The sequence below is a fragment of the Microcaecilia unicolor genome, chromosome 2 (genome assembly GCF_901765095.1).
Source record: "Microcaecilia unicolor chromosome 2, aMicUni1.1, whole genome shotgun sequence".
Taxonomy (NCBI): Eukaryota; Metazoa; Chordata; class Amphibia; order Gymnophiona; family Siphonopidae; genus Microcaecilia; species Microcaecilia unicolor.
The window spans coordinates 606,766,573-606,780,071 of record NC_044032.1 but is presented as its reverse complement, the minus strand read 5'-3'; the positions used below and the strand labels follow the sequence as shown (position 1 = coordinate 606,780,071).

The 13,499-nt window shown below is 42.4% G+C and overlaps 1 protein-coding gene across 2 annotated transcripts in view; it reads left to right on the top strand.

Moving 5' to 3' along the window:
* Positions 1–13,499, top strand: part of GLRB (glycine receptor beta) — a 205,677-nt gene that overhangs the window by 101,174 nt on the left and 91,004 nt on the right. For both annotated transcript variants that reach the window (XM_030192686.1, XM_030192685.1), the window contains exons 5-6: positions 7,036–7,265; positions 7,359–7,441. In XM_030192686.1, the coding sequence (XP_030048546.1) occupies positions 7,036–7,265; positions 7,359–7,441 (313 nt within the window). The remainder of the gene's footprint in view (positions 1–7,035; positions 7,266–7,358; positions 7,442–13,499) is intronic.

The window sequence follows — 13,499 nt, the reverse complement described above, 5'->3', positions numbered from 1 at the left end:
CAAAGGCCAGCAAGCCTAGTAAGGATTGGTATTGCCTCAGGATGGCCTTCCTTGCCTGGCAGAAGTAACTGATCTGTTCCCGGAGTTTTAGGACTTTCTCTTGCAGAAGTTTAGATATTGGTTTAGCAGCATCCAGTTCAATGCCAAAAAAACGTGAGAGTGGAAGCAGGACCTATTGTCTTCTCCGCCGCTAGTGGGATATTGAAACGCAGGACAATTGTTTAGAAAGTGCTCAGTGCCATGGAGCGTTCCTGTCTTCTCCTGCCATTGAAGAGGAAATCATCCAAGTAGTGGATGAGGCACTGGAAACCAACTGTCCGCTCCACCACCCAGTGAATAAAGATGCTGAACAACTTTGAAGTATTTGCAGGAAATGGCACACCCCATGAGCAAGCACTTGTAGTAGAAGCAGCCGCCCAATTGGAATCCAATGAGGCAGAAGGAATGCAGATGTACTGCAAAAGTCTAAAGGCGAACTCGATAGCCGCCTTTGCCAATTGCACCTGTGTGCCTAACTGCTTTATCCTGTGTATGGCCTGATTGTTGGTGGCGTATTCATTAACTGATGTCCCTTCTAGATAAGACAAATTGTGGATTAGGCGGAATGTACCTGGCTCCTTCTTGGGTATGATGGCCAGTGGAGAAATAATTATGTTTGGGAAAGGTGAGGTGTGGAAAGGACCTGTGACCCTGCCTAAGGCTACCTCCTCGTCAATCTTACTTTGCGCACTTTCTTGATGTAATTCTACGGATTTGGCATTCTGGGGAAACGTGGACTGAGTAGTAGTGTACAGGGCAGTAGAAGGGATCACAAAACCACAGAAGAAACAGTAATGTATGCTAGCTGCCAGTTCTCTTTTCGGATACTTCGCCAGCCAAGGCAACATCGCTTGGAAATCAATTGGTGTTGGGGCTAATGAAGGTGCTGGTATTCAGGAACTTGGGAGTGCAGTAGTATAGGGGCTGAGTACGCCAATCCTTGCTGGATCTGTATTGTGTTGTGGGGTGTGGAGCACCACAGTGTGAGCAGGTATGGCGAAATCTACAAGGATTCCACATACAGTTTCCCAAATTAAACTGTCTGCAGAGCTGTTTGTTGTACTGTGAGGTGGATTTCACGATTGTGGTGTTTACCGGTGTGTGCTAGGACTAGTGCTGTCTACAAATTGCTGATTAGATTAGATTAACCAGTGACAGTTCATCCTCATATGCAACCATAGCTGGCAGGAAGGGTGTTTGGCTTTCCGTAACGCTGACAGTTTCACAGTTCGACTCATCAGTGTCATCGATGGGAGGATTGACGGACTGTGCCGAGGCAACCGTGCCGGCCTTGGCCCCCTGGTGCCTCTGGTGCCTACAGCTTCTGCTTCACATGTCTGACACCATAGCATTGCACCTGTTGGCACAGTTCCTGGATGAATTCTTCAATCCCTTGCTTGTTCTGGCTTTGCTCCTGAGCCTGTGTTCTTGCTGTGGTTGGCGTGGACCAGAAGACTTCTGCTTTGGAACTGCACGAGTGCGCTTGGGTTGCACCAGCTTCATTGTCTGGCACACTGACTTTTTTGTTGGGGGGCATCTTGTAATAACATACTAAAGAAAATAGCATCCTAAAGTTATGAATTAAAGCAGTGCCGCTAGAGGTAGCATCAAACAAAGCAAGGTACTGGTATGCTCTCAACTAAGATGGCTGCCCTCTGGACTGCAAAAGCCCCACTAATATGGCTGCTCCTGACACCTTACCACCCTCACAAAATGGCTGCTTACATTATAAGAATGGGTTTACCAATATGGCCACCCTCTGGGTTATATTAGCCCTACCAAGATGGCCACCAATCTTTATGTAACCTTCTCTGACCAAGATGGTTGCTCTTTATGCAGGCTTCTCTGACCAAGATGGCCGCTCACATGGGAACCGAATCCTCTAACAATATGGCCACTCTCTGGATAACTCTGGCCCCTATCAAGATGGCTGCTGTCAGGGTAACAGGATATCAAAATAATAATGGCTGCCCTAGTAGTTCTACTCAAAATGGCTGCCCTATATGCCACATAGCATTGCCGGCAATGCCCCGAACTAAGATGGCTGCTAACATGCCTTAGATGCCTTTCAAATATGACAGGCCTTATACGTCCACTGGATGGCAACCCAAAGCCATCCTCCACACATGCCTACCCAAGCGCAGGCTTCCCCGCAAAATGTGAGCATGCCACAGCCGAGAGAATTGCTAGCTTATGGCCTTGAAAGCAGGACTCCTCCTGCAAAGGGCCATTCTATGAGCATTTAAGAATTGGGGGCACGGGAGAAAGTTTGGGGGCAGAGAGGCTCGAAGTCCACCCCAGCTGTGAACCACATCAAACATTTATAGTGCTTTGGGCTACGCGACTACGTGACTAGTATCCACCCGCTGGCACTCTGCGCTCATTCACTCACTACAAGCTCCCCGCTCATCTTCCCACTCACCCAACGGCACTTCCTCTGCTCGCGGCAAACGCCTGAAATAGCATGTTTATCTACATGGTGAACCACATCAGAACTGGCTGCCAAGCAGACTCACAGCCTTTCTGTTGCAACCTCTCTGTCCTAGCTCGACCAGACGGCCCAAAATAACGGTGGGAAGAACAGTGGGATGAAGCAGGTTGGAGTGCTGGATGCAGGTTGGAATGCAAGGATGCAGCAGTTCGGGGAGATTCTTGCCTGCTCCGGTGCCTCAAGCGAAATGGCGCCTGGGGTAAGTCAGTTCGTTTGATATGTGTGTTCCCCTTCCTCCCTCAATCCTCCCTATTGGCTACCTAGCTATCCCTTCCACCCTGCCTCTCTTCCTAAACTGTTCTGCGCCAGCTCCCTCTTTGTGTGAGCCTGACCCCTAAGTTGGGTCTGTGCCCCTTCTTTAAGACCAAAAAAAAAAATCTAATGTCAAAAACAGAATGTTCCTTCTTTATCCAGTCTTGCACCAGTGGAGCACTAATGTTCTGTCTGTTATTATTACATCTGTGCACAATAATTCTTGTCTTAATTAGACTTTTAGTCTTCCTATGTATACTAGATTACATACACCACTTGGGCAGTGTTGCAGTTCGAATTGTGGTAAAACCTGAATACTTCATTGGCTTGTGTGTCTTTGAAGAGAGAAATATTTAGTGACCCGTGTCAGGTCATCGATGTTGTACTGGATTACGCTGGTTGGAATAAAAGACTGTTTGGTTCAGCAAAGTGACTCCATCTCCTCACTGCTTTAGGTGTGTGTGTGATCTTTTCCGTGAGGACTTGGTCCTTCTCTGCGGTCTTGCAATAATAGAAATGCTGGAAAAAACCTGGAGAAAACCACTTCTTCAAAAAACAAATATGAGGACAATATATTAACAAAAACTACAAAATCAACGTAACCTTGTTTCAAACAGGATACAAAAAATTGAAGAAAACATCATGAAACTTCTTCAAAACAGGAAGTACACTTCTTATGTGAAAGAGAGCCAAACACTTATCTGTGCTGTAGAGTCTCTAGTATTGGGTTATTCATCTACCCTGTAACATCCAAATACTCACTATCCACAGGTATTCATTCCAACTTGTATCTACTCCCACATTTTCATGAAAGTGGAACATTTTCATGAAAATGTGGGAGTAGACACAAGTTGGAATGAATACCTGTGGATAGTGAGTCGTTGGATGTTACAGAGTGGATAAATAACCCACCACTAGAGACTCTTCAGCACAGATAAGTGTTTGGCTCTCTTTCACATAAGAAAGTGTATTTGCTGTTTTGAAGAAGTTATTTTTTGATGTTTTATTCAATATTTTGTATCCTATTTGAAACAAGGTTATGTTGATTTTGTAGTTTTTGTAATATAGTGTCCCCATATCTGGTTTTTGAAGCAGTGGTTTTCGCTGGGTTTTTACACTGCTGTTTTTCTGGGTTTGGAAGCAAGCCTATAATAAGATGTCCAGTAGGGGGTGTTTGATAGTATATGATCTCACCATGGACAATTGAGCCTTGCTTTATTTAATGATATTCTTTATTTGTAGCAACATAACCAGGTTCTAATTGGATTGTGGTAAACACTTCATTTTTATTGGTATACTAGTGTTTTACCTTCCAAATATTTTTGAATTCTTGGAATAATAAAAGGCACCATTTCCTCCTCTTCCTCCACCTGAGACCTCACGGAGCTTGAAATAGAATAAGTTCTATTTATAAACTGGGAGGGTATTTATTTATTAGGATTTATTTACCGCCTTTTTGAAGTAATTCACTCAAGGCGGTGTACAGTAAGAATAGATCAAACATGAGCAGTAGGCAATTAGAGCAGTAAAAATATTCGAACAACAATACAAAGTATGGCATGTTATACTAGCAATGACAACACAATATGTACTAGAACATTATAATTGGTAGTGAGGGGTAAGGCAATTTTGTAACATATAGATGAATAAGAAAGTAGGAAGAATTAGAAAGTAAGGTGATTGATTTGAAGAAAGTTGCACGTGAGGTCAGAGAGATGGTTAAATATTAGCTAGGGTAGGAGTGGATAAACATGTCCCGCTGCAGTATGTGCAGCCCGAGTCAATCCTTGTGTGTGTCAGTGAGACTAACAAGTTAGTTACTTCTTCCAATTAAAGGCTTGGTTGAAGAGCCAAGCTTTCACCTGCTTCCTGAAGTAGAGGTAGTTTTGTGTTAAGTGGAGCCTTTCAGGCAATGCATTCCAGAGTGTAGGGGCTATTCCGGAGAAGGCTCGATTGCGGGTATCACATCGTGTAATGTCTTTTGAAGAGGGTGTAGTTAGTGAAAGTCCTTGGGAGGACCTTAGTGTCCTTGGTGGTGTGTGGAGGATCATCCTATTCTTCAGATACTCGTGGCCATTTCCTTTCAGGGCCTTGAAGATCAGACATAGAGTTTAAAATTTAGCCCTATATTGTACTGGTAGCCAATGAAGTTTTTGCAAAAATGGTGTGATGTGGTCATGTCGCTTGCAACCTTCTATGAGTCTTGCTGCTGCATTCTGAATCAACTGGAGCTGGTGCAGGCCCTTTGTAGTCAGACCATTGTATAGTGCATTGCAGTAATCCAGTCTTGGTGTTACCATGGCATGCATAACTGGGATAAGATTTACCTTCTCGATGTAAGGAGAGAGGCAGCGTAGCTGTCGCAAATAGTAGAAGCAGCTCTTGAAGGTTGCTTGGATTTGGGGAATCAGAGTAAATGTTGAATCTAACTGTATTCCAAGGTTCATGACTTGTGATTTGAGGGGGAGTTCATATTCCCAAAAGGGATTTTGATGTCAGGTATGTATCCACTTGTGTTAGGGACCCAGAGAAGCTCGGTTTTACTTGGGTTCAGGCAAAGTTTTTTGTGTTTAGCCCATTCTTGAATTGATGTTAGACAAATGATCAGTTTATTCAAGGCTATAGGTAAGTCAGGTTCAATGGGTATGAGTAGCTGCACATCATCCGCATAGATGTAGAATTGAGTGTCCATTGACCGAATCAGCTCAGCTAGTGGCTTGAGGTAGATATAGAATAGGTGACAGTGTTGATCCTTGTGGTACCCCGCAGGTAAGTGTCCATGGTGGTGATGAGTTTTTGCCAATCATTATGGATTGTTGCCTGTCTGATAGGATCTGAACCAGGCAAGTACTGTTCCATTGATACCTGTTTCTGTCAGTCGTGCTAGCAAGATATCATGATCCACAGTGTCAAAAGCTGCTGAGAAATCTAGCAGTACTAACATCGAGGCAAATCCCTTATCTCGGTTTCTGTGAAGATCATTTAGCAGGGATACGAGGACCGTTTCTGTTCCATAACCAGGTCTGAATCCAGATTGACATGGATCTAGCCAGTTACTCTTTTCTAGCCATTAATTAAGTTGAACACAGACAGCTTGTTCTATAAGTTTCCCTAGAAACGGGATGTTGGATACTAGCCTGTAACTTTCAAGTTTGTCCTGGTCAAGGTTGTTTTTCTTCAGCAGAGGGCGAACCACGGCCCTTTTTAATGCTGTTGTTAGTTGCCCATTAGAAAGCGAGGTGTTCACAATTTTTGTGGCGCCTTCTATAAGGCCCATACTTGCCTGCTGCACTCTCTTTGATGGGCAGGGATCGAGGGAGCAGGTAGTTGGCCGAAGGTCTCTTAGGATTTTGTCAAGGCTCTCCTCTGTCATTAGGTTAAAAGTGTTCCATCTGTCTCTGTTAGGTGGGGGCGAGTTTGTGCACCCCTGGTTTAATGGTTGGGCACTGGGTGGGATTGCCTGTAAATCCTGGTGGAAACTTTTAATTTTGTTGGCAAAGTATGCAGCAAAATCATTGCATTTCAGTTTAGACTGGGCAGTCTGGTTTTGTTGTGGGGGTTGCAGTAGGCTGTTTACTATACTGAACAGCTGCTTGGTGGAATTGGCAGCCTGTGCAATGCTTTGAGAGAAATACTGTTTTTTGGTTGCTCTTAAGGCTTGGCGGTACTTTGCCATGTGCTTCCTGCAGTTTAGCCTGTCTTCATCCAGGTGAGATTTGTGCTATCTCCTTTCCAGTTTTCTTCCTTCACGTTTAAGGATCCGAAGTTCTGGAGAAAACCAAGAAAGCCTGCAAATAGGTGGGAAAATGTGGGGTACAAATGTAACAAATAAATAAAGAGCGTTTGTGAGTGGGGCATAAAACCTTTTTTAGTGGTGCTGTTTTCTCTAAGGTCTTGACATCTGGAATACACACTTAGCCAACTTGTTCTGCCACTGTTGTCTTTTCATCTATATGCGGATAGTCCAAGGCCTCTAGGAAATTCTCAGTGGTCAGCTTTTTTTGTCTCTGATCTCCTTCCAAAAGGATAGAAGGAAAGAAGGATCTATTTCTGTTTTATATGAGGTGTTTGCATTTTTGATAAATCATTGGATGTTTATTTCATAACATATTGAGGGCAATAAAGGAAGTAGTAAATTCAACAAAATAAAATATCTTTTTCTTAAGAGTTTGGCAGTCTTAATAGTTTTAATGTGTACTGTATTTATGATTTCATACGTACAGATAACTAATGTGACGTTAATTTCTTACCAGGATTACAGAGTCAACATCTTCTTAAGACAGAGATGGAATGACCCAAGACTTAAACTTCCTACTGATTTTAAAGGTTCAGATGCATTGACAGTGGATCCCACAATGTTTAAATGTCTTTGGAAGCCTGACTTGTTTTTTGCAAATGAAAAGAGTGCCAATTTCCATGATGTTACCCAAGAAAATATTCTTTTGTTTATATTTCGAGATGGAGATGTGCTAGTCAGTATGAGGTACCCGTTATTATGCTTGTTAATTTTGTTTATTTGCTGCAGTAGATAAGATAAATCATTTTCATTTTGCAAATCTTGTGCTTGAAATTTCAGGTTGTCTATTACCCTATCTTGCCCTTTGGATTTGACTTTGTTTCCTATGGACACTCAACGCTGTAAGATGCAACTGGAGAGCTGTATGTAAACCAGTTTTTACACATATAGATTACTCTGTATATGTTATTTTCTGCAATTTTATAGGTATAAGAATTATTGAGACCCTTAAACTTCCATGCCAGATAGTGAAGTGGCCCTTTTTTGTCTGACAGCCATTTGTTATTAGTCAATCTTCCTCCTCTGAAATCCTAAAGACATCACATTAATAAATCCAAAAATTCTTAGAGAGAGGTCAGTTACAGGGGGATTTGTTTTGGAGGAGATGGAGCTGGAGGAGAAGCACACTTGAAAAAAAATAGGTGGCCAAGAAGTTAGATCACAAATTACAACAGAGGGACCAATGTACCAAATTGTGCTTACATCAGCTGTTAACACATGTACTGAAAACCATTCTAAATGAGGTAGATGATAATGTGCATGATTTATTGCCAAAAAAAATTAATGAAGTAGATAGTAGTGTAGATGTTTCAGTGCAAAACACTTAATTATAACACAGGAAGTTATTTAATAAACACTGCAAGAAAGTATAGTTAACGTTTGGGCCCATTTTCAAAAGAGAGAAACATCCAAAAAGTGGCATAAATCTGCATTTGGACGTTTTTCTCACAAAAACGTCGAAATCAATATTTTCAAAACCAATTTTTAGACGTTTTTCTATGACGTTCATCAGAAGTGTGTTCAAATCACAAGGGGGCGTGTGTGTCAGGGGTGTGTTAAGGATGGGATTTGGGCGTTCCTAACACTTAGACGTTTATCAGCCATAATGGAACAGAACAAAACCGTCCAAGACTAACACTAAGACATTTTGAACGAGACCTGCTTTTATAATGAATAAGGCACAAAAAGGTGCCCTAAATGACTACTGGAGGGAATCAGGGGTGACTTCCCCTTACTCCCCCAGTGGTCACTAACTCCCTCCCATCCCCCCAAAATGTGATTAAAAATATTACTTGCCAGCCTCTATGCCAACCTCAGATGTTATACTCAGGTCCATTAGAACAGCATGCAGGCCCCTGGAATAGTCTAGTGGTGGGTTCAGAGCACGTCAGACAGATGGACCCAGGCCCATACCTCTCCCTACCTGTTACACTTGTGAAGGAAACTGTGAGCCCTCCAAAACTCACCAGAAACCCACTGTACCCACATATAGGTGACCCCTTCACCCGTAAGGGCTATGGTAGTGGTGTACAGTTGGAAGTACTGGGTTTTGGGTGGGCTTAGCAGACAAGATAAGGGAGCAATGGTGAGATGTGTACCTGGGAGCATTTTATAAAGTCCACTGCACTGCCCCCTATGGTGCCCTAATGCTTTCCTGGGAAGTGTGGGGCACCAGTCTACTAAAAATGCTGGCTCCTCCTACATCCAAATGGCTTGATGTTTTTGCGTTTTGTTCCAAACAGTATTTTGGAAAAAAAAGGTAGACGTTTTTCTTTTTTGAAAATGACCTTCTTTCCTATTCAGATTTTAGATGTTTTTTGCAAAACGTCCGAAGTCGGACTTGGACGTCATATCGAAAATGCCCCTCTTTGTACAGTAACATCTGTAGGTAAAATGTTATTGCTCACCTGTAAAAGATGATATTTTCTGTAGACAGCAGGATTAATCAGGCACACAAGTGTGCAGTGTCACAGCTCTTCTAGAGAGTCCTCTTCTCATTTCTGTTGCTCAAGGATGAGTGTTGGAGGTGGGAGGGATTATGTGCCTGGCCAGACTTTCTGTTTATAGGAAAACATATGGTTACCGGTGAGCAACAATGGTTTTTCTAGAGCTGTACCGAATAGCATATTTTACTATTCAGCCAAATACAAATAATGAAAAATATTATTTGGCCATATACGAATACTGATGATGGACATTGAGCTTTAACATAACAAATAATAAAAAAGCAATGTGAAATGACAGATCAAGTGTTTATTTTAGTAGGATTTAGCATAGCAGAGCCCTGGATTATTCGTATTAGATTTTTAAATCAGTATTTGGCCAAATACAAATAATGTATTCAGATCACTATTAGGAACCGAATTGAATCAAATACAGATATTCGGTTCAGCTCTAGTTTTTTTCTGTCACCAATTAGGATTGAGTCAGGCATACAAGTGGATAATTCACAAGCACAGGGTTGCTCATTTTGTTTATGTATTTGTCCTTTTGTGGATCAGCCCTTATCTAAAAACACTGAGTTGCATCATTACACAGTCAAATTCTTATTGTGGTCTGGTTCAAGCAGTAATGTGAAGTTAAAGGTATAGAGTGCTTTACAAATGGTATTTATTGAAATAAATTTTAGAAGAGCTGCAGTAGCTCTAATTTGATAAAATTATACTTCAGTTGTGAGAGGAACACCTAGTTGCTTATAACAGAATTGGAAGCATGTTACCAATCCGTTTAGTAAAACTATTTTGGTGACTCACTTGCCTAATCCGTTGGGGACTTTCTGATGGATTCAGGTCTATTGAGATAAGCAAGAGTCTGTTTATAGGCCCAATTATGGACGGCTTTCTCATGTGGATTCTGATGAGGCTTTGGGTAGAAAATAGGAAGTACTGAAGACGAAATGATATCACTTTGTGGTGTGGATGCTTGAGAGGAGAGTTCCGCTCCATCGTCCCATAAAATATTACATTTACCAGAGCCATGTGTGAAAATATAGAAAATGAAATGTCATCAAGTGGAGAGTGCACACTGAGCAAAATCAAAGAATGGCATACCACTGGAAAGTAGTCAGTCTTAAAGAATATGCACTTGCTGCTGGGAAGGAACAGAGTTGCGAGGGCCAAAAGATGATGGTGGGCAGATCCGCAAGTGTTACAGTATCATAGGAAAGCGATGGTAGTCAAGATTTTCCTTCCACAGCAGAGAAATGCCTCATAAGAGCTGACTTTAAAGGCTGATTCCAAAAAGTAAACATAAGGTGGTGGCATAAAAACTGAGCTCTTGGACACTAGGTGGTAAATAGGAGCAGAGATGGTGGATTTGGGCAAGCATGTTAAAGGAGGTGGCGGCAAAAAATGAAGCACAAGATGTAGAGCTGGCTACAGATCAGTTGAAAGTTAGAGATGGAGGAGGTAAATAATTGCATGTTAGAGAAGTTTGAGTATTAGGGGCATGCCTGAAATTGAGGCCTATGTAAATTATAAGAATGTAGTGCTGGGTGTAGTGCTGGGTGTCTACTGGTCTCTGAAGAACACCCAATGGAGGGGCGAGCCTTAAGCTGGACAGAGCCCACAGAGTGGTAGGCAAACCAAAAACAAATCTCCCCGGGGCATAGTAATTTGCCTGCAGGAATATGAGATCGAGGAATTAATAACTAGTAGAATTAGATCAACCTGATGCCTAGATCGGGATGGAATAAAGTTTATATCTAATGAAATTTATCCTCGCACACGCTTCAGAAGAAAAGTGGTGTTTAAGGAGATCGAGTCAGCTGCAAAAGGACAAAGTATATTACTGGTGGCTTTTTCCATTTGGGTTAGCACTCATGGGGACTGAAGTCACCAGTGGTGCCAAAACTGTGAAGGAAACATTGCTCCCCTCCCCTCTACCACACCAAAACATTGTGAGTGAAGGAACAGGGGATGGAGGCACTATAGAGTAGACTTGGTCAGTGGCAGAGTGTGACAAAACCAAGATGCTGAGTTGGAAGACAGGATGAAGAGACAGCAATGAGAAGGTATTAAGAGCACTTGTGGTTTAGGGGGAGAGAATGTGTGGGGCGTGAAGTGAAGTCAGGGTACTCAAACTTATTGTTAGTGCGGAGTAGTACGTGTGTGCGGAGGTGGGGAGAATTAGAAGGGCCAGCTTGTAACATGTTGAAATTTTATGTATTGAAATGTGAAGGTCATAAACTCTAAATTGAAAAGAATGAGAGTGTTGAAATGAAGAAGTTGAATGTTGATAAATTGTTTAGATGAACATTACTCCATAAACATCTGGCTGCACATTGTAAAGATCATAGAGAAGGGAGAGCGGCAATTCTGATTGGTATTAGATGCAAAAGTTAGAAGTCTTGAAGGAAATGTGGAATAAGAAGAGGCACCATGTAATTTTAGAGGCTAAGATAAAGAGATGAAGGTAATGCTCTGTTCCAGGGCCTGAGGCAAAGAGACATCTGCAAACTTTAGCTGGTACAGAATGCGGTGGATTGTCTGCTTAGTGGGGCCAGACTATTTGACCATATTACACCTCTGCTTCGTTCAGAACATTGGTTACCGGCGTCCTTTAAAGTTACTAACAAGATTCTTCTTTTAGTACATAAGCAAATAAGCACCGCCATACTGGGAAAAGACCAAAGGTCCATCAAGCCCAGCATCCTGTCTGCGACAGCAGCCAATCCAGGCTTCAAGAACCTGGCAACCCCCCCCCCCCTAAAAAAAGAAAATAATAATTTTTCCCTCCCCCCCCCCTTTTTATTTATTTTTTTTATAAATAATGATCAGTGGACTTTCCCTTCAGGAATCTGTCCAAAGCCCCCTTAAACTCCGTAAGGCCAGCTGCTGTCACTACATTCTCCGGCAACGAGTTCGAGTCCAACTACACGCTGAGTAAAGAAAACCTTCTCCTATTTGTTTTAAATCTACCATATTCTAGCTTCATCTTGTGTCCCCTGGTTCTATTATTGTTTGAAAGTGTAAACAAACGCTTCACATCTGTCCGCTCTACTCCGCTCATTATCTTGTAGACTTCTATCGTATCACCCCTCAGCCGCCTTTTCTCCAAGCAAAAGAGCCCTAACCTTCTTAGCCTTTCTTCATAGGGAAGTCGTTCCATCCCTTTTATCATTTTCATCGCCCTTCTCTGCACCTTCTCCCATTCTTTTATATCTGTTTTGAGATGCGGCGACCAGAATTGGACACAATATTTGAGATGCGGTCGCACCATGGAGCGATACAGCGGCATTATAACATCCTTGTGTTTGTTTTCCATCCCTTTCCTAATCATGATCAACATTCTGTGCGCTTTCTTAGCCGCCGCAGCACATTGAGCAGAAGTTTTCAACGTCTTATTAACGATGACTCCCAGATCTCTTTCTAGTTCTGTGACTCCTAACGCGGAACCTTGCATGACATAGCTGTAATTCGGGTTCCTCTTACCCACATGCATCACTTTGCACTTGTCAGCATTGAACTTCATCTGCCACTTGGACGCCCAATCCCCCAGTCTCACGAGGTCCTCCTGTAATCTTTCACACTCCTCCTGCGACTTGACGACCCTGAATAATGTTGTGTCTTCTGCGAATTTAATTACCTCACTAGTTACTCCCATCTCTAGGTCATTTATAAATATGTTAAAAAGCAGCGGTCCCAGCACAGACCCCTGAGGGACCCCACTAACTACCCTTCTCCATTGAGAATACTGACCATTCAATCCTACTCTCTGCTTCGTATCTTTCAACCAGCTCTTAATCCATAGTAATACCCTACCTCCGATCCCATGACTCTCCAGTTTCCTCTGGAATCTTTCATGAGGCACTTTGTGAAATGCCTTCTGACAATCCAGATACACAATATCCACTGGCTCCCCATTGTCCACATGTTTGTTCACCCCCTCAAAAAAATGCAGTAGATTGGTGAGGCAAGAGTTCCCTTCACTAAATCCGTGCTGACTTTGTCTCATCAGCCCATGTTTTTGTATGTGCTCTTTAATTTTATTCTTAATAATAGCCTCTGCCATTTTGCCCAGTAGTGACTTCAGACTCACTGGTCTATAATTTCCCAGATCTCCTGTAGAACCTTTTTTAAAAATCGGCGTAACATTGGCTACCCTCCAGTCTTCCGGTACCACACCCGATTCTAGAGATAGATTGCATATTACTACTACCATCCGGTCCTGGTGATTTACTACTCTTCAGTTTGCAGAACTGACCCATTACATCCTCCAAGTTTACAGAGAATTTGTTTAGTTTCTCTGACTCACCTGCTTCAAATACCCTTTCCGGCACTGGTGTCCCTGGCCTTCCTATTTTTCCTCTGTATGTCGACTTCCTATTTTTGTCACAGTATTTTTTGCCTCATTCCCTTTCAAGGTCCCTGCGTTGTATCCTAATCTAAAATGCATGCAAGATGGACGTCAATTTATGAC